This window comes from Lissotriton helveticus, chromosome 1_2, assembly GCF_964261635.1.
Source record: "Lissotriton helveticus chromosome 1_2, aLisHel1.1, whole genome shotgun sequence".
NCBI classification, from domain to species: Eukaryota; Metazoa; Chordata; class Amphibia; order Caudata; family Salamandridae; genus Lissotriton; species Lissotriton helveticus.
This window is the reverse complement of record NC_136058.1, coordinates 360,113,965-360,136,435: the sequence shown is the minus strand read 5'-3', so window position 1 is coordinate 360,136,435 and position 22,471 is coordinate 360,113,965. Positions and strand designations below refer to the sequence as shown.

At 40.1% G+C, this 22,471-nt stretch overlaps 1 protein-coding gene across 2 annotated transcripts in view; it reads left to right on the top strand.

The window, feature by feature from the left end:
* Window positions 1–22,471, top strand: part of LOC144805272 (membrane-spanning 4-domains subfamily A member 4A-like) — a 161,519-nt gene that overhangs the window by 130,940 nt on the left and 8,108 nt on the right. For both annotated transcript variants that reach the window (XM_078671954.1, XM_078671953.1), the window contains 2 exons: window positions 121–297; window positions 5,528–5,656. In XM_078671954.1, the coding sequence (XP_078528080.1) occupies window positions 121–297; window positions 5,528–5,656 (306 nt within the window). The remainder of the gene's footprint in view (window positions 1–120; window positions 298–5,527; window positions 5,657–22,471) is intronic.

Genomic DNA, 22,471 nt, shown 5'->3' with positions numbered 1-22,471 from the left:
AGGAAATATTCAGAAAATCCTGATTGACAGTTTTGTGCTCTCATCCATTTTCTCGCCAATGTATTGCCAGTTGTATCACTGACTGCATTTGTTAATTCCAAGAAATGTGTTTATTTTCAGGTGCGTGGAAGTATGGCTATGAATATTGTCAGCACCATCATTACTATTCCGGCGATAATCATTACCTCCATTGATATCCTTGTTATGTCTATCAAGATGAATGAATCTTCTGCTTGTGACAATTCCCCCCCTGGCAACGATGGGCAGTCTTGCAGCAGCTATCAGGCTGGCCTGGTGGTAAGTGTTGAGTCTTCCACAGAACTTCCTCCTCATGCAGTGGCGTGGCCTAAGATTAAGTGGCCTCCTCACCTTGCAACATAACCATCCTTCTTCCTCACCCCTCATTAAAAAACATATCTCAGGCTGAAATTCAGTGGCATTCCCAATTAAGAGTTTGTTTTTCTTAACCCCTTGGCTGCTGGGCACATTCCCCTGCTGTGCTGGGGGAGGGGGGGCACGCACAGCGCCCCGGTGCTCATGACGAGCTTAGCTCGTCATGAGCCACGGTTCTCGTGTGCTCATGACGATCTGAGCTCGTCACGACCACGCCCGTTTAATGGAACGCTCCGCACAGCAGGGGAATTAGCCCCACGTGTGAGCGTTCCAACGGTCATGACGAGCTGAGCTCGTCATGAGCATGGGAGGGGTTAAATAGTGATATATGTGGAAACGAGATTTAGAACAATATGCTCACCCTGTAACATCAGTCAAAAATGTAATAATCCATAAATACCTGTTCCTGAGAGATGGTTTCTTGTGGAATTCATAGATAACCTTACATTATGCCCCATGAGGTGCATGTACAGTACTGGAGTTGCAGTGGAGTTCAGGACCCTTAAGGCCAAGGGTCTGTGACCAATACCCAGACAGGTGGAGCCAGGCGTTGTCATGTATGTTGGGGGAAGTCATAAGTAGCCTCTTTCATTGGTCACCATATTGTAGTCGTCACACCACAGCCTTTTATTACCAATGGTTGTTGGGAGATAGTGGGGCAGAAGTTTGCAAAGCACCTGTGTCCTGTTGCAATGGCAGGTGAAACACTGCAGAGATTTGTCTGAATTCGTGCCACATGAGTTATGTTATGTTATGTTATTAGGGGATTTGTATAGTGCTCAGCTACTCAGACAGAGTGTCCCAGCGCTGGCAGACCCATATAGCACAAAGGGAGACACAGATTAAATTACTGACTAAAAAGCCATGTCTTGAGCTCTTTTCTGAAAGATAATAGATTGTCGATTCTCCTTAAAGCCACTGGCAAGTCGTTCCAGGCCTTGGGGGCAAGATATTTAAACGAGCGACCGCCGGTACGGGGTCTTTTAATGGCCGGTGTTCTGGCCAAGACCAGTGAAGCTGAGCGAAGTGCTCTGGCTGGATGGTGAAAGCCAATCATGTTCCTCAGGTATCGCGCACCCTTGCCAATGCAGTGCCTTGAATGCAATTGTGAGGGTCTTAAAAACAATACGCTGTTGAATGGGCAGCCAGTGGAGCGATTGCAGGATCCCAGACGCGTGGGATCTACGGCCAAGACCAAAAATTGCCCGCGCCGCAGAGTTCTGCACCACCTGCAAACGGGACAAAAGATAGTCAGGGAGGCTGAGATAGAGCACATTTGCGTAATCCAGTCTGGATCCTATCAGCGCCTGGACAATTGTCCTTCTATGAGAAATAGATAAGAGTGGAAGGAATTTCTTCAGCATCTTGAGCAAGCCAAAGCACTGTCCAACCAAGCTCATGATCTGAAGTTTGAAAGAGAGACCATTATCCATGAGTACTTGCACTCAACCATCGTGAAAAAAAACCTAGGAATCCAGGAGCCTATCGCGGGCAGTCTGCCTGCAAATGTTCTCACCTGATCCAGAAAATCCTTCAGTCACCCCTTGAAAGGCCTTTAACCACTTCCTGAGTATCACTCCATCCAATCATCGACAGCTATTGCGTGCCTGTGCCCAATCCCCGTAGCATGCTAGTCAGGTACATACAAAGCCAAGGGGTATATCTGGCTGCATAGGGGCTTATGTTAGCCACTTGCCCTCTTCTGATTGGAAGAAAGTACATTACTCCTTTCAAGAAAATGGTTGCTGGTTCCCTTAATAAAAAATGCAAAGTCTATCAAGTTGAACCCACTCCTATTTGTAAGAATGTAGACAGATTTACTTTTAGAAATGAGCACTTCTAAAAGAAAGTTGTACAAATTTAAGGAAAGTTCAATCCTATAAATTAGTGACTCCATACATCATAATCTAGGTAAATACTAGATCAATCATTTTCTAATATTTCTACAAAAATTCCAGATTGCAATGAATCTATAAGAATTTATGCAACTTAGCCATATAAACTTTAAGTACGAGCACGGATACCACGGTTGTCAAGAGTATTTTCCATAGTGTTTGTGCTTTCCCTTCAACTAATAGTTACCTTTAAGAACCATTGCAATAACCCTCTGTCAAACCTCAATACTTCTTGACAGCATCCTGCACAGAGTGATAAACTCCCTGAAGCCTCTCATTTCTCTATTAACTTTAGCCGGCCAGTAGGGATATCTCTTCATTATTACTTTTCAATCCATTCAATGAGCATATAGGGCACTTTTTGTGTGCTTTTCCTTTGTTTAAAATAAGAAAAATATTATTTAAATGTTTCTTCGAAAAATAAACAATATTGTCTATTTAGGGTCTGACTACATGGCTTAATGTTGCCTTAAAATTAGCTCTTGATGGTCAGTTCATATTGCTTTTTTAATATTCTCAATCAATGATTGTGCTATGCAATATTTTGTGTAACAATCGCTGTGTTATAAACCTGATAGTATTGTCCTTATTGCTCTGTGTCTTTACCTTAGTTAGAATCTACCACTGCGGGTCCCAACGAGCTACAAGCTATCACCGCTTCTTGACTTCTCACAATGACAACCTTTTAGGGGATGACTGTGATAAAGTCCATGCCAGTAGATTTTAGAGCCATCTCTTGCTCCAACTTATGCCTGCTTAGGACCATAAACAAACCCAAAAACTCAGAATGGACAACCAGGTGTGGTAAACAGATTTAATGGGCTGTGGGCCTGATTCACAAAGGTAACTTACACTTTTATGTAAGTTTACGATTGCTAGTTATTCACAACGAACAGTCCTATTATTTTATGTGCGGAAACTCCACAGTCATAAAGATATTACTCATAAAATTCCTTTGCGAATAACATACAATCATAAACTCACACAAAAGTGTAACTACCTTTGTGAATCAGGTCCTAGGATCATAAGAAATAACATGAAGGGGCCTAAGTTGATCAAAGCTGCCGGCTTACTGAAACCCATAAACAGCGTGCCAGCCCCTCACACTTCACTATCCATCAGATTGTTAACGACTTTCCCCCAGATTCATCAAAGTCCTGTTTTGCGAGTCCTTAATAGCGATTTTTAAGGAATCGCTATTAAAGACTCGCAAAACGGGATGCAAGTAAAAATCGCAACATTTTTTGCGATTTCTACTGCTTCCTTATTTGCGATTCGCTAATTGCGAATCGCAAATAAGGAATGGCTGTCCCATTCATTCCTATGAGCCTAAAGGCCCATAGGAATGAATGGGGAGTCATTCCTTATTTGCGATTAGAAAATAGCGAATCGCAAATAAGGAAGCAATTTCAAGGGTGCCAGGGTGTCCAAAGGACACCCTGTAGCACCCCTGAAATGGTAATGTACACTGGTGTTGCGCACACACATGTGCAAAGGACATGTGTGTGTGTAACATACAACTTCGAAAAATGCACCAAAGTGCATTTTTCTAAGTTTTTGCTATTTACCACGTAGTTAGACTTCGCGGTAAATAGTGGCCCCAGATTGCGAATTCTCAATTTTAAAATTGTTCATGAATTGCATTTATGAATCTCAAATTGAGATTCCTTAAATGCAATTATTCGCAATTTAGCGATTTCTAGAATTGCGATTTTTGCATTTGGGATGATGAATCCCAAATGCAAAAATAGCGCTCGCAAAGGGCCAGATTCTCAGAATATGGCCCTTTGCGAGCCGATTTTGGCTTGATGAATCTGGCTGTAAGTCTGATAATGCGATAACTCCACCTCAGTAGTTGACTGATACTACCTGGTAACACTTCTAACAGAGGTTCAAAACAAAGACAGCACCCTACATGATGTGCCTTGCTACATATGTGGTGAATCAGGCCAATAGTCTGATATAAATGTTACAATACAATACAATGCATGAGTAATGGGCACAAATGTTTCAGGATAAGACAGCGCATGTATCCTAGTGGTACTTATACACTGTAAAGGTCACAAGCGCTAATTCCTAGTAGCAATCACCAGTTAGGTCAATTCAACATAATCTTACACTTTCACAGTATTGAGAGATCCTTGTGAAAAGTGGATATTGCGCTATAGATCAGCAGTCATTAATATAGCCTTATAGCCCACCGTAGCGGGTCATACCGGCTAATAAAGGCCTGCTGCAGCGTTAAAGGACCGAGCCGAAGGCAGAGGGACTTTGATAGCCAGTATAGCCCACTTATGAAGGGCTATAAGGCTATTAGAACATTCTGCCACTAGAGGGCAGAATGCGCTATCAAATAAAACAAAGCCTTCAGGGAGCGCGAGGGGATTGAAATCGCCTCAGGCTTCCTAAAGCCTTTGTTCACAGCCAGAGCTGTGAACAAAGAAGCATTGGAATGTTGGAGCTCCGGGCTTATCCCAGCCATTATAAGCCCTGAGCACTTCATTGTTTTCAATGGAGCTCCCAACATTCCAATGTTCTAATAAAGCCTTATAGCCCGCAGTAGTGGGATATACCGGCTATTAAAGGTCTGCTGCAGCGTTAAAGGCCCAAGTCGAAGGCGAGGGACTTTAACAAAGTAGCAGGACTTTAATAGACGATAAATCCCTGCTACGAAGGGCTATAAGGCTATTAGAACATTCTGCCACTAGAGGGCAGAATGTTCTAACAAATAAAACAAAGCCGTCAGGGAGCGCAAAGGAATTGAAATTCCCTCAGGCTCCCTGAAGCCCTTGTTCACAGCCAGAGCTGTGAACCAAGAAACATTGGAATGTTGGAGCTTCAGGCTTATACCAGCCATTATAAGCCCCGAGCACTCCATTGTTTTCAATGGAGCTACCAAAATTCCAATGTTCAAATATAAATTCTATTCAGGTAACTTGTAGTGCAAACCTCGCATTCGAACGATCTCATGTTGAACATTAAGCTTATAGTGAAGTAGACTCTGTGGCATGGAGTCGACCAGTGAGTTCTCATCTTTCTTGTTTATGTTGTTTATTCCTCTTTACGGGAGACCCCACATTCTGATGGCTCTTAAGAGTACAGATCAAAATATAGGAGACACAATATATCTTATCGATGCAGTCTTTCAACAGAGATTCTGTGGTATCTCCCAACACCTCTTCCTCATAATGTACTTCTATGTTAAGTATTGCCACTACTCCATTTGGATTCTATTTCAGGCTCAGCAGCGAGGCGTTACGGCATTGGCTCTGATACTCAACATGCTGGAGCTCTGCATCACATTGTCAACCTCCATTTTTGCTTGCAAGGCTGTGTGTCAATGCTGTCGAGCCTCCAAAGTAACCCAGGTAAATAAACATTGTGCAGAGTGAGTCTGTTACTTGCACCCACCTGCTTAGAATCTTTCTTCTTACATTTTTCATGTATGATCTTATTGCTTTTGTCTGCTAAAGTGTTTTTCCCCTTTTTTCACCAATCTCTATACCCTTTGACCTACTGAATCTTTCCTATCTTAAATATGATAAACTGCTCTCCCTCAACGTATTTTCTCCCACCTTGGTCTTTCTTTCTTTCTTTTTCTTTTTTCTTTCTTTTATCCTTTCTTTCATCTTTTCTTTCTTCTTTCATCCTTTCTTTATTTCATTCTTTCATTCTCTCTTCTGTTTTAATTCAACCTATCTCTTATATTGTTGACCCCTTCTAACCTATGCACATTTTTTAAAAGTATCTATAGTTTTACCTACTTTTGTGTGTTTTCATTTTGTTCACAAAACTAGGGATAAAGAAGCTATGTACAAAATCAATAACTAAACTAAACTGAATACCTCGTTCAGCACTAGTAGTGCCTGCTTTTAGCCTTCTGCTCAACGCCCTTCTTTATTTCAGCCTGCTTCTGAGGTTTCTTGCAGTTTAATTTCTAAAATTGATATTCATTACCCAGCCTTCGTTTCCTCACACTGCTCCTGGATTTCCTCATCCAGATTTGTCTGTTCCTACAGATCTATGGCATTTCAGATTCTGGATGAACTATTACTTTTGAATCTCATAATCTCCCCTATTCTCACTTAGGCCCTTTTTAGCCTCATTATTACATTATGTTTCCTCATGCTCCCATCTTATTTTGCTACATTCAATGTTTTTCTCTTCAGCACTTTCCTTTTACAGCTTCATTGTGTTCTGTTTGATTGAATTACTTACTGAATGAACCTTTTCTATGTTCTTCTATTGAATCTGAGCCATCCTAGATCTTTTTCTTCTTTCCTGTTTTCCTCACGGTGTATAACCTCCCTCTTTTTCGGCTCTATTTTGGTATGTCATTTTTCGTACTACATCTCTTGACCAAAAGTATCCTTCCATTTATATATTATCAACCTTCTCTTCAACTTTGTCGCTGGTAATGAAGTCAGTCTATTCTTTCACCTCAAATGATTTGCTTTACCTCACTCTTCTGTTTCCTTGGCTGACACACTTCTCTTTTCCTTCAGAGTCGAACCTTAGTACCTCAAGTCTCTGCTTTTGGAAAAGTCCTCTCATCTTTATGCTGTCTCATACCCCTGAACATGCAATAAGTCAATTCCCATTGTAATTAACCCCTGTAGCGTACCTGGAGGAACACATTTATGCTCATTCGCCTAATGTTTCTACTCAGAGTTGGAAACATTTGCTTGTTCATTAGATGTTTGCATCTGAAGACTCAAACATTTGCTCGTTTATCAGATGTTTGCATCTGAAGACTCAAACATTTGCTCGTTCAACAGATGTTTGCATCTGAAGACTCAAACATTTGCTCGTTCAACAGATGTTTGCATCTGAAGACTCAAACATTTGCTCGTTCATCAGATGCTGCATCTGAAGACTCAAACATTTGCTCGTTCAACAGATGTTTGCATCTGAAGACTCAAACATTTGCTCGTTCATCAGATGCTGCATCTGAACACTCAAACATTTGCTTGTTCATCTGATGTATGTATCCGAAGACTCAAACATTTACTCGGTCATCAGATGTTTGTATCTGTAGACTCAAACATTTATTCTTTCATCAGATGTTGCATTTGAACACTCAAACATTTGCTCGTTCATCTAATGCTTGCTATTCGATGCACACTTGTACACTTCATATCAACCAGTTTCAAATGAAAGTTTGATTGTGCTTAGTGTCACATTGATGAAGTTGCCACTGTGATTCCAGTGTATCCCTGTGGCATTCCACAGCACTAGCGGTGATTTTGTTGAAGCCTAACAAGAAAAAATGAAGAAAGGTGCAGGATCTGGTGGGAGTGAACATCTGCTTGAGTATATCCAAATAGTGATGACTTGATGAGAAATGTTAGTTTGTTGGATCATGGGTGAAGCTTATGTGAATGTATAGTTCCTTAGCAACATAGAAAAGGCTTGGCTTGGATTAAGAGCAAGCTGAGTTCTTCAGAGGCCCCCTGATTTTGAACCAATGCAGGAAGTAACTTTTTCTAAGCCAGTGGGATTACTTTTGCCTCTCTTATGCTTCATGAAATGAGAGGTTGGTTCAAATGTTGTTCTCATATAACAGTTTAGCCCAGGTTCCTTGGTGTCACAGTTGCATGTCTTTAGTCTCAAAGTCAGTGAACTAGACCTAAATATAATTTTAAAGGTCAGTGTAATCAAGACCCTGGGTGACTTGGTCTTATGGGAATAAGTAATTCACTGTCCTTGGTCTGTGTGTGTTCTTTGTAACCAGCTCCCTGATGACTGTTGCAAAGATAACTAACTAATGTGACCAGGAGAGTAGGACACCCCCTTCTTTGTTGTAAGCCTAGTTAGGAATTGGGAGGTCTTAGGGAAAATAAGTCATTACTTTGTAGTGTACGTTCCGGCTGATGCCTTGGAGCAGCAGTTCTTTATCATTTACCTACTGAGAACCCCCACTTAATCATTTCTGGATTCTAGGAACCCCAATAGACCTTGCTGAAATCTGGGGAACCCCCCACTGAGTCATTACTGTAATGGGGAACCCCCCACTGAGTCATTACTGTAATCTGGGGACCCCAGCCTATTGATGGTGGTTGTAAAGTAAACCTTATAGACAAGCTATCCTAGTGGTAGCATGGACCAACAGTCTTAGGCTAAGACTTCAGCGAGCATGTGAAGCAAGCTGTTTTACCAATTATAATCCCTTGAATACCAAATGAAAGGACACCACACAAGGTATATATTAAATATATATGTATTTATTTCTAACACAACCCCTCTGCACTCTTTATGAGGTGAGAGATCAAAGTACATTACAAGTTACTCAACTAGCATATGATAAGTTGCACAAATACAGTTTTGCCCTAGGGGTCTCACAAACCATATACTAAGTAAGTGGTATAAGAACCACTTCAGGAATAGTGAATAGGCCTAGGGAATCACTGGGGTTACACTAAACAACCAAAGGTTAGGAAGTAGGAGACCAACGGGAGACGCGTGCAGTGTGGGAACACATTCGCGAGTTACCATTGACTTAAAATGGAGAACGAAAAAGTTACAATGTTACTGTTTTAGGGCACTTGCGGATGGACTACGACAAAACCCCTTAAAACTAGGACACTTGGATAGTCAATACCCATGTGAGCACCGGAGTACTCAAGTTACCTCACCCAGGGAAGCCGGGTGCATAGGTGTGTTTTCGTGTCGGGTTTCGTCGATGCTTTCAATGGAGATCTGCAAAAGAAGTGCTGCAGGCGGCCAAATGAAGAGTGTCCGAGTGGATCCAAGGGTGGATCGAAGAACTGAAGAGCCTGAAAGCAGAGTGGACAGAGTATGGGTCACTAGCCAGTGACCAGGAAGGAACCAGGAAGGAACCAGGCGATGTCGCAATGCAATCAGGTGAAGAAGTGAATCTTGTCTCTACAGCCACGAGGACCAGGAGGTGTCGACGACAACCAGGAGCTGGATTCGAGCTGTCTCACAAAGGATCTAGTTGACTGTGGTGTCAGTATCCGGACTGGACCCAATAAGCCTTGGCAAACGCAATCCACGCTGGAAGTGAAGATTGGCTTCAAGTCAGACCAGCAAGGTCTGAGGAGCTTCTCCTTTGTAGGGAAGCTGGAGCAATCCTAGAGCAACCAGGAAAGCAGTTTAGTTTCAAAGGTTCGTTTTCAGAGGGCTCACTAGCCAATGGGCTAGCAACTGGGAATACCCGTCAAGCTGAAATGCAAGAGCGGGCCCCACGCGGCACTTGTGGAGTGTGGAGGGTTGAGCTTCAGTGCAAGTGGTGCTCGGGTCTGGGGCTTCTCGTACCCCAATGCACAACTGCGAGTTACCTCAGGAGTCGATGCAGTTAGCAAAATGCATGATGTCAAGGGTGTCCAGTCCCACGTGTCTCGTGTCCGCTACGGGTCTCAGCTTTTGCTGTGGATGTGGGTCGGAGTCAGAGAAGTCTGAGAATCCAGTTCCTGAGTCGCTGATTTTTCGGGATCTGTCAGGAGCATCGACAAAGCAGACCGGCAAGTTAATGATGGTGCCTGTTTGCACAGGGTGTTCACTCCTTGACCACAAGGGAGATGTCTTCAGTCTTCTAGTCGGTATAGAATGTCGAAGGTCCAAGAGTTTCATTTCAGAATTTCGTTCCAGGATAATCTAAAGTCCTGGGGACACAGCACCTATCTTTATACTAAGAAAATGGGCTGGATTACCTGCTAGGTCCCTCCTATGGGTGGACCTGAGAAGGGGGTGGTTACACCCCTTTCCCTTTGGCCAGTTTCGTGCCAGAGCGGGGCTGGAGAGCCCCAGCAACTGCTTTGAATGGGGCTATGCATGGAGCACCTTGTGTGCCCCAGGCAGTGTCTGGAAAAGCATCTTTCCATTCAACCCACCCTGCCCCAATACACTACAGTCTGTCAGGGGAGGTGCTAGCACCTCCCTCGACAGGAAACCTATTGTCCAGGCCTCCCTTGCTGGAGTTTCCCCCAGCTGCAGGAGGTCAGACTCGTGTCTGTGGCAGCAGCATCCATTTTGTGATGCTGAGGCTTTGTTTAACTTTAACCGGGTAAAGCAGTAACATACATGCCTTTTCCCTCTAGAAGGGTGGAGTGCTACCCCCACTGCCAGAATTGGGGGGGGGGGGGGTAGTATTCCAAAGTGTTTGACACCTTACACGACATGTTTTGATAAAGCCAAACCAAAGTTAGCATTAACCGCAAGGATTATAATGCATAATGCACTTAAGAGTATATGGTATGGCTATATCATAGAACAGCTATAAGGACATGGTTCCAAAAGCTGCAAAGGGGCTCAGCTCATGCTCGTGCACCCTCTCACATAAAACCAAGCACTCTGGGGCAGATTTATGAAGGACTTGCGCCGCCGGTGCGTCACTTTTAACATGGGAAAAAGTGACGCACCGGCAGCGCAGGGCCTTCATAAATCTGCCCCTCTGTCTCCAGGATTGTTAAGACCTTCTGTAGGAGTGACTTATAGGTTACTATGTGTCTATATATAAGGTAGATATAGATATACTATATCTAAGTAAGGGGTGATTACACCACCTTACCCAAGCTGAGTGATAAGCCTGTGGTGTCAGTTTGGATGGCCAGCCAGGGGTGGCACAATACATGCTGCAGCCCCTGGTAGGCCTTGGATGCACCTATGCCCTGGGTACCTATGGTACACTATACAGGGGCGCACAAAGGTGACCCAATACCCAATCAGGTATGTACCTAAAGTACATGGTAATAATTTAGAGAGACAACAGCTGGGCTGTGGGTCTAATTAGTAGGCCCACAGCCACACTAAAGTCTAAAAACCAGAGAATCACAGCAAAAAGTGGGGGTGACCACAGGAAGCAGACCCTACTCTCCTACGGCACTAATGAATTATTTTGCTTTATTCAAAAACAAAATATACCAAATCTAAATTTTAATTTTAATGGAAAGGTTAGAGCTTTATTAAATTCAGTCCAGGCCACCCATTATCCATACTATATTTTGTTTGATGCTCTTGCATTGCTCCCACAAATTAATATATCAACTTAATTTTTAGCCTTCGATTTCAAATTCCTTCACATGTACAGAATGTTTTAAAATTGCCAATCTTGCTTTTTTATTTATATACACTATATTAATGGTTAATAATATTTAATTTTCTAAGCAATCGCAGACCCCCTAGTGTGCCCGGATCACAGGCTAGGAACATTGGTGCCCCTAAGGCCTGGTTTGGGGGTATTAAGTTGGGGGAGCCGGGTGTGAGGATGAGTATGATCCAGCGCTCTCACCAAAAATTTGCATAAAGGACTCTATCTACTACCGCCATACATACACTACAACACTAGGCCCATATCAACAACAGAGCGACTGAATCATGAGGCGATAAGATCTAAATATGTTGTTTAAACTATCTACAATAATCAAGACCAGCTTGTCATTTAGAAAGTTTATTTAAACATAATCAGAAAAACTCAGGTTTTAGAATTTTATTAAACAAGCATTAGAAAATGTCATAAAGAGAGGATTATTCAGAATTAATAAAAAGAGCATAAATCAAGAATTATTATTCATTAGCAGAAATAAGTAAAATTAAGCATTTCCAAACCCTAATTATCTCTCTGTCTCTACCCTCATCACCTAGAAATAAAGTAATTAATAAAAGCTGCTTTCCTTACGAATGTTGTCCATCAGCATAACACGTCCCTCAGGAATCTCGAGCGCAAGCCAAATGTCTATTCTTTGAGCCCATTCTTATACCCTAAACTTAGCTGAGCTAACTATTTTTCACATTCCATCAGACGAATTCTAGCTCTCCATTGGCTGAGCCACCTCATGCCACAGTAAAATATGACATCTTCTTCCTCATGACCGGGTTATTCACTAGTCCATTGTTCATACACGAAGTCTTGGCAGCACTTCCTCAGGCTGTTACATTTTGTAGCGAAAGAAGTTCAAGCAATGCAAAATCTATCACGTCTCCTCCTTCCAACCTTGAGCCTGTCCGTTCTGAGCTCCCTTGGCACGTTTACAAACCTCTCCACAGAGTCACTTTTAGCAGTTCTTTCCAAAACCTTTCAAATTAAAAGCTCATAGGCTTTTTATCCTTTTCAGAAATATTTTCTCTTGTAGTAGTTTCATCAATAGGCCTCTTTTCAGAAAGCGTCACTTTTCTGCGCCACCTTTTCTTGCGTCACTTTTTAAAGGTGCACTATTTTTCTGCAACCATCTCTAAGCTTCTTTTATAAAACTATTATATAAACAAACACAAAAGAGTAATTAATGCAAGAAATACAGTTTGTTCTGTTGCCACCCACCGTTGCTAATTAATTAACCCATTATTCTATATTACCTAGCAGAAGCAAACAATTAAAGCAGCATTTATATCTACCATTCTTCATTTAGTCCAGCAGGATTCTTTATGCACCTGTAAAAATAAAAAGGACACCACATAGACAAAAGCATACATAAAATAGGCACATGCAATTAATTGAACAGCCGCAATTAATAAGACAATAGACAAACAAACAAGGTTAGTTAATTAGTTTTAAAACATATTTGCTGCAACATAGAGCACATAATGTTAAACCCTCATGTTGGTGTGTGCAACTTTTATTCTAGGTTGGTTTAATAACATACATGCAAAACATATTAGTTGTATTAAATATTATGGAAGTCTGACTTTGCGAGCTGAAATAAATATATTTCTAAATCTCGCTCCATCAACTCCCTCATCTGGTGATTTTAAAATCACCAAACCACACCAAAAATTTTAGCATCATTTTTTTTATCTAAGATGAACATGATTCGATTTCACCTGTGTTAGTATTTCTAAAGACTTGTCTCATCAGTTTATCTACAACTCTCATATTGAGTTTTAAGAAACCCCTCCAGTTCCATCCTTCTCTCTTATGCCTTTCTCATTTTGTAAATTCTCTTCTTTTCCTCAATTGAAAATGACAACTAAAACTAACTAAAGTAGAATTATTAGGAGCGCACATATCAGAGACATCTTACAACATCCCTTAAAGATTGAACATCTTGAGCTGTTATTTACAAAAACATGAAAGTATTTTCACTAAGCTTGCAAGGAAAAATAAAACAAAATTTTTAAAAATGTTGTCTAAATTTTCCAAAAATTTCTAACACCCCCCTTTTTCAATTTTTTTTCATTTATTTTTTTATATATACCCTTAAACCTTCTAACAGTTTTTCTTCGACCTTTCGTCACAAGTTATTTTCCAGCTAACACAATTTCTTCGACCTTGTGTCACCTAACACATTTTCTTCAGCCTAATGCCAAAAACAGAAAACCCAAAATTTTAACAGGTATGTACCTCAATCATTGTCACTATTCTCTTCAATCTTTTCCTGCCTGCTACTATTTACCTCCATTACAGGTATCACTTCTATTTTCTTTCCTGCTTCACTTTTCTTTTCAGAATCTTTTTGACTTGATATTTCATCAATCTTTTCTTTTGATCTGTGTACCAATTTGAATTTTAGGCCTTCACTTTCTCCTGGCCAATTACCATCTTTTCTTGATAATTTCTTCTTTTGCTCGGTCACATTACATTCTGTTCTCCAAGCTCCTTTTCTGAATTTTCTTATTTCAGAATCTTCATCACTCTCATCAGTTTCATTGTCAGAAATTTGAATTCTGGACTCAGGTACTTCTTTACTCAGCAGCTTCACTCCGTTAGGAACATCTTCTTTGTAGCTGGTACTTGGCAATTCATTTTCTTCTTCTTCTTCAATTACCTTCAACTTCCCAGTTTCAGAATTCCTGTTCCTGCTTTCAGAGCTTCTTTTCTGCTTTTCAATACTCTCCTGGTCTTCAATCACATTCTGATCAGATTCTTCTGTTGCTTCTTTTTCTGGCAGATCTCCATCATTTTCTGAGTTTAATTTCACAACGTTCAAGTCTTTTTCATTCAAGGCTTGTTTTTCAATCAAACTCTCCAGATGTCGACCAACCTGTCGATCTTCAAGATCTGGATGCTTTTCAGGCTCTTCTTCAGAATCTGAATCAGCAATAGTGACACTATCCTCATCAGGACTTTCAGGTGTAGGTACACGAAAAGTATGGCCAGTGTCAATCCACCTCTTCAGTCTTTTGCACTTCACTGCATTTGTTGTGACAAGGGCCTACCTTTCTGCCACCTTGGCACTAGACAATTTCTTTTTAGACGAACCTTTTTCCTGATCCTTTCACCTGGTAACAGATCATGTGCTTGCTCTTTTTCTCTTGTTTGCACTTCAGTTCCATCTTCATTAGACACAGAAGTTACTACATCTGATAAATTTCTGCAGTACTCCAAATTGATGTTATTATTGATAGTCATCATTCTTTCCACTGATATGAATGCATGTCTCATAACCTTGTCCATAACAATATCACATGGTCTTAAATCTGTCTTTTTATCAGTAGTACTTCTCAGAAACATTAAAACAAGTGGAAAGACATCTGTCCACTTTGTACCTGTAGTTAGGCCCAATTTTACATCTCTGTTCTTTATAGTACCATTCTCTTGCTCCGCAACACCTGAAATTTCTGGTCTATATGTACAATGGAGCTTTTGTTCAATGTTTAAAACTTCACAAATCATTTGTAACAGTCTGTCCTCAATATGTCTTCTACCATCTAGTAAATTTGCAACAGTAATTTCATCATTATGTCGCGTCTGAAATGTTTCAACCCATTTTGAAATCAAACAGATAATCACAAAAACGTAACCCAGTTTATTATGCAGTGCCATCTCAATGAATTCCATTTGTAATCTGGTGAATGAACCACTCTCCTGTCCTTCTGTTCCCATTCCCACAATTGTTTTCTTAATTGGGTTCACTTGTTGGCAAGTCAGACACTCTTGGCAAAGAAATTCTACAATTATTCTAAATTTTGTATTGAACCAAATTCCTCTGAAAAGCTTGACCATTGAATCTCTTCCAATTTGTCCAAAATCATGGTACATTCTGGCCATGTCAGCAATCATGCTATTTGGTAAAACTACTCTGCCATCTTTGTGTGTCCAAATTTCATCCTCATCTCGCTGTCTATAATCTGCTCTCAACCATGTGTTTTTCTCCTCATGAGTTGCTTCATCTTGTAAATCTTTGACTCCTTGCCATGTTTCAACTACAGATGTTAGTATTAGTGAACTCAAAGCATGTTCATCATTCTTTTTGTATGCTGCACATTTCACGACAGCAATCCTTCTGCCAACTGAATGCCATTAGTCAATCCTTTAATTAAATTTGCATTTCTGATAGGTGAACCTGCAGAAGTCAAATGACCTTTTTGGGACCAGAGCTGTTCATAGTCATGCACAACTCCATAACCGTATTCACTGTCAGCAACATCAGTAACTGTGCAGACAGAATATGCTGCTCTCATAAAGCCTTCCTCTGTTCTTAGACAATGGCAGAGGAACATCTTTAATGTCCTGTCTGGGCTTTTTGTGAAATACTAATATATCCTGACATTTATCATCATCTGTCAAGTTTGTTTTAATCTGTGAACCAATTTCATTTATCACTTGGATGTTTTCACTCAAAAGATCATCAGATTCATTCCAAGATACTGGAAGTAAATTTATTCTTTGTGGTCTGTTTTCCTGTTCTTTATTTAATCCTGTATCTGTATTGTTTATCTGCTCATTAACATAATTTTGCAATGGCGGTGAAGCCATCTCATTCTGCTGAATCATCACTTGTCGCTGTATTTGTAGCTGTTTATTTAGCTCATTTATCTCAATCTCCTTTTCCTTTGACCATAATTTTGACTTATTAGGCTGTGTCAAATCAATCAGATCAATATCAGACTTCTCACTAGCTAGAACTGGAGTCATCATTCTTTCTTGTTGAGTTGGAATTATTACTGACTCATTTTCAGGTACATTAGAATAAAGTTTTTCAGTAAAAATTTGAATTTCAGAATTTAATGGGACTGATAAAACTGTAGAACTAATTTCATCTTTTCCAAGCACAGGGACTGTCACTGCTTCTATGTATTTCATTGACTGTTTTAAATCATTTGTACAATTTACATAATCAGGAATATTAATTCCAGAAGTACTATGCATTTCATCATGCCTTTCTGTCACGTCACATTGAGAAGAAGTCTGAGCTGAGACTTTATTAATCTGAACCGTGACTCTTGGTGTTTCATTAATCTGTTCTGGGGGTCTTTTTGAATTTCTGTCTTGATCTGTATTTACAACATCAATTTTAGACTGATCAATATTTTCTACTCTGACAGGTTTATTACTTACATTTGCTAATTTGGAAATCATTAATTTGCTCTCACATTTAGCAGCAACTTTTTTCATTTTCTTATACCAAGAAATCATTTTCTTTTTCTTTAGATAATAGTTATCCATATTTTTAAATACTTACCTTTATTAATATTGACTACAACAAATAAATTATTTACTTATTTATTAATACGCAAAATTCTCTAATTTTTTTCTTATGTCAATCAATTTTTAAATTATCTTCTATGAACTTAATTTGGCTTAGTAATTACAAACTACAATTATTATTATTACTACTGATGCTATTGTGGAGGTGACTGAAATCACAACTATGGCTGTAGCTATGCTTCCTATTCTATTAAAATTTACTACTGCTCTGACTTTAATTTACAATTCTGGTGATAGTTGTTAATGCTGCAAATATTATCTATTATTGTGACAACTTATATTACTGCTATCTTTGTACTGGTTACTTCTGTTGTCGTTTTCTTTATCAGGACTGTTATTGTAATAACTGCTATTTACTATATCACAATAAGAACTATTTCCCCAAAATACATTGGAAAAGTTGTAATCTTATTAGCTTTGTAAAACTTTTTACACTATGTTAAGTGCTTCGTTTTAATATAAACGAAGTTCTAAATATTAGCGCTAAGAAAATTAAAGTTAAAAAAAACACTCGACAGTAACAAATAACTAGTATTAGCCAATTACAGCTTAGCAAATGTCTTAGCCAATCTCTGCGCGTCTACTATAACGCTACAGCCAATCACAAAGCGGTAACTATGAAGCACTAGCCAATCACAGCGTCGCTACAGTGACCTATCACTTCAGTCTCTCTTTCTCTTCTCGTGCTTTTGCGCTCAAAATTAGCCCTTTCTTTGTTAAAAGAGCAAATCAATTTCTTCTATCTCCACATGTTTGCCAGCCAGTCCAAGCACTCATTAGCTGAGATACGCAAGGCACAGTTATAGCGAGAAGGAAAATCTCGTCAAAACACTCATAAAAGTAAACAATTACTCGGCAGTGGCAACGCGCATTAGCCAATAGTAGCGCAACCACTCAAGAGTATTCCAGCCAATCACAGCACTGTTTGTGACTCTCTACCCAATTACAATGCGGCGGTCATGACGCACATAACCGCTGTAGCTTCTAGCTCTCTCTTCGTGCTCCTACTCTTCAAGCAGCCCCTCCTACATCAAACAAGCCCATAACACAGCGCACAACCGACCATCACTTCACACATCAGCTGTGACACGTGTGTAGTGAGGAAAGAAACCAAATTGCGAACAAATGTAAACAATTCAGCAGGCAATAGCAACACGCATTCAGCCAATCATTGCACGATATACGCCTCGACCAATCACAGCACAGCTTTCACGACGCCCCAGCCAATCAGAGCGTGACTTTCAAGACGCCCAGCCAATCACAGTGCTGCTATAACTGTAACATACACACTCCATACTGCAATCTCTCCTTCGCGCTCTAAACAGTTTCTTCTCTATTACAATACAGCGCGCAACGCTTGTCACACGAATCAGCTGTGACACAGCTCTATTCCAAAAACAGCACAGCTATAGCGAGGAAAATCAAAACGGGGGCTTAACTCTATGTTCAAGAATGTTCCTGCTATGTACTAGGGATCAGCCTATACAGACAGCCGATCCACTAAGACGTTCTCATTAATATGGAATTAACTTTGGGGACACTTGCTAAATAATAATAAAATCTCGGCAGGCAGTGACGCGCAATAGACAATTGGAGCGCAACACAAAAACGCTGTCAGCAGATTACAGTGCAGCTTTGCTTATGACACTACGGCTTTTTAACCAATCAGGATGCGGCCCTGCTATGACGCTGCGACATTTTGACCAATGAGAGCGCGGCGGCTGTGACGTAGACAGCCGCTGCAGCTGGCAGCTCTCCCCCTTACGCTCAGCCCCTCCTTCACAAAATGCCATTTTAACTCAGCGCGCTACGCTTGTGACACGCTTCCCTTTAAAACAACAGTGCGGTTGTAACGAGGAAGGCAAAATCTTTTCAGGTATTGTGTGTTTCCCTTCAAATATACCAGCCGCACTCACTTTGATTGTCCAGCTCTATACTCGAGTGTGTTCATACTACGCACTGGATACACATGCAGACAGTTGATCCACCAGGACGTCCCCTCTAATATGGAACAAACCTCCACTTAATTTAGTTAAACTACCCAATTATTTCTAAAATCAAGTCACTACACGGGGACACTTCCATAATACAATTAACTCAGCATGCAGTGGTGACGCGCACTAGCCAATCACGCGCGACCACTCCAAGGTACTGAAACGCTTTTCAGCGAATCACAGCACTTCTTTACACGATACCTCAGCCAATCAGAGCGCGGCGGCTCTGACACATACAGCCGCTGCGGCTCGAGGCTCTCCCCACACGTTCTCGCTCCTAAAATCGGCCCCTCTCTTACAATTTTCGATCGGCACACTTTTGAATCGATTTAGATAGTGCACAATACTTTTAAATATATTTTTATTAGCGCGTAGTACTTTTAATTGTATTTAAATAGCGCGCAACACATTATAAAGTCTTTGAATAACACAGACTTTACCTTGAACGTTCCTAAGTACCTTAAAATTACTTTTGGTACAATTTAGTAATTACATAAAACGGACTCATCTGCCTGCTTCTCTAAAAAGGATAGTTTTATACATTCGTTCAAGTAGTCTCAGCTTGGAATAGTCGGCGCTATTCTCATAGAATAATTTCAATCGCCAATAGAGCAATTCTTACCCTACCCTTCTAACAGGTAATAATCAAAAGAGTTTCAGTTGAATGCAGGTACATTTAGCAATTCAAGTTTAATCCAATTGACATTACAGAACATTCACGCATTTTCAAACAGGAAAACCCTAAAACATACATACATGAAATCTTTGCAGGACTCTCACCTGCTTATAGATAACATGTACCGTTAGTAAAATAAGCCACGTTATTTTACCCTTCACTCAAGCTCGAATATATACTACTACTCTTTTCACAGTGAGTTTTAGAACGGGCTCATTGTCCCTATACTCATGCTGCTCAAATTTCTTAGATAATCCTCACTATGCATACATTCACACCTATGTCCCTAACATGTGTTGCACGGCGACAACACGATGATATGCGGCGATATCACCTTTAGAAGCAGAACAAATGTGCTTGTGTAACCTGTTAACACATCAGCGTCCTGATCACAGCGTTACACATCTCTAGCCATGGCTAATCTGGGAATTTTCACACTGCTGGAAAAATCCCTTACATTAAATAAACTGACAAAATCACTAACTCAACATATGTTAAACATTAATCCTATGAATATACCAACATATATGTGTCATGCATGTAACATGTATGTCAAAAACAACATATAAACCGTCCGATGGCTACCAGGAAATTGGTCCAGCGCTCTCACCAAAAATTTGCATCAATGACTCTATCTACTACCACCAAACTTACACTACAACACTAGGCCCATATCAACAACAGAGCGACTGAATCATGAGGCGATAAGATCTAAATATGTTGTTTAAACTATCTACAATAATCAAGACCAGCTTGTCATTTAGAACGTTTATTTAAACATAATCAGAAAAACTCAGGTTTTGGAATTTTATTAAACAAGCATTAGAAAATGTCATAAAGAGAGGATTATTCAGAATTATTAAAAAGAGCATAAATCAAGAATTATTATTCATTAGCAGAAATAAGTAAAATTAAGCATTTCCAAACCCTAATTATCTCTCTGTCTCCACCCTCATCACCTAGAAATAAAGTAATTAATAAAAGCTGCTTTCCTTACGAATGTTGTCCATCAGCATAACACGTCCCTCCGGAATCTCGAGCGCAAGCCAAATGTCTATTCTTTGAGCCCATTTTTATACCCTAAACTTAGCTGAGCTAACTATTTTTCACATTCCATCAGACAAATTCTAGCTCTCCATTGGCTGAGCCACCTCATGCCACAGTAAAATATGACATCTTCTTCCTCATGACCGGGTTATTCACTAGTCCATTGTTCATACAGTCTTGGCAGCACTTCCTCAGGCTGTTAAATTTTGTAGCGAAAGAAGTTCAAGCAATGCAAAATCTATCACGTCTCTTTCTTCCAACCTTGAGCCTGTCCGTTCTGAGCTCCCGTGGCACGTTTACAAACCTCTCCACAGAGTCACTTTTAGCAGTTCTTTCCAAAACCTTTCAAATTAAAAGCTCATAGGCTTTTCATCATTTTCAGAATTATTTTCTCTTGTAGTAGTTTCATCAATAGGCCTCTTTTCAGAAAGCGTCACTTTTCTGCGCCACCTTTTCTTGCATCACTTTTTAAAGGTGCACTATTTTTCTGCAACCATCTCTAAGCTTCTTTTATCAAACTAATATATAAACAAACACAAAAGAGTAATTAATGCAAGAAATACAGTTTGTTCTGTTGCCACCCACCTTTGCTAATTAATTAACCCATTATTCTATATTACCTAGCAGAAGCAAACAAATAAAGCAGCATTTATATCTACCATTCTTCATTTAGTCCAGCAGGATTCTTTATGCACCTGTAAAAATAAAAAGAACACCACATAGACAAAAGCATACATAAAATAGGCACATGCAATTAATTGAACAGCCACAATTAATAAGACAATAGACAAACAAACAAGGTTAGTTAATTATTTTTAAAACATACTTGCTGCAACATAGAGCACATAATGTTAAACCCTCATGTTGGTGTGTGCAACTTTTATTCTAGGTTGGTTTAATAACATACATACAAAACATATTAGTTTTATTAAACATTATGGAAGTCTGACTTTGCGAGCTGAAATAAATATATTTCTAAATCTCGCTCCATCAAGTATACTTGAAGGAGGCGAGAAGAGAAGAGTTTGAACCCCCAAAATATGATGAAAGATGTTGGGTGAGAGGGTTGGTGAAATGATTATCTTTATTTTATTATGATAAGGAGGGTAGCAGGAATATGCCACGGTATACTGCAAGTCGTGTAGATGACAGATTGTAAATTTATTGATGATCAGGAACTATAACATTATAGGTGTTAAGGCGTCTGATTGAACAGGTAAAATGTCACAAAGGGAGCGTTAGGTACAAAATATTAATATAAACAGAAGAGAGGAAAACATCTGTGAATTCTGACCCTACAGGCACTTTTGTAGGTAGGCAGTATGGAAAACTGGTGCACACATGAAAGCACATAAAGGAGCATAGGACTGTGATATAATATGACTATGAAGTTCTAAATACCTTTATAGATCTAATATAATTAAAAAATAGATCACTAACGACCAGTCACCATAATAGTAAATGAGGTCTGGCTGTTGATGGATGACACCTAAAGGCTGATGAATATTTAATCATGAGTTGTTTATTTATGCCAGCTGAGATAGAAACCCCCTTGTCACAACTTCATGGCTTCTTATCATTGTTTCGTTCTGTCTCTGTTTACAAAAGCTACCATCTGTCTTCTTCAGGCCTTGAGAATTCTCTCAGTTTTTAGGTCGAGCATCAGCGCGCATGCGCTGTTTGCAAGACCTGATGTAATCCCTCTATACAAAGCGTAATCCTGCCTTCTGCTTCAATTGGGTCAATCTTGCCTCACTTGCAGTTCCCGGCTCCTTATTGGTGGCGTTCCCGAACTTCACTTCCGTTTTTTTAGTTCAGGAGCACCGCACTGGTCAACTACAGTTAATTTACGCTGTTGTTGTTTATGTGGGCCTTTGGACACTACTTGTTTTAAATTCACCATACCCCGAAGGAGCTACGCTAGCAACCAAGATGGCCACGTAAGCTCCCGGCTCCGCCGACCTCCGCCAGCAGCTCGAATATCCTGCCTTCAATCCTGACTTCACACCTGATCCCCTTGTTTATGAACTTTTGCTGCTTTTACCGGTGCAATCCCGAGTTTTCTACCTCATCGGTCGACGAA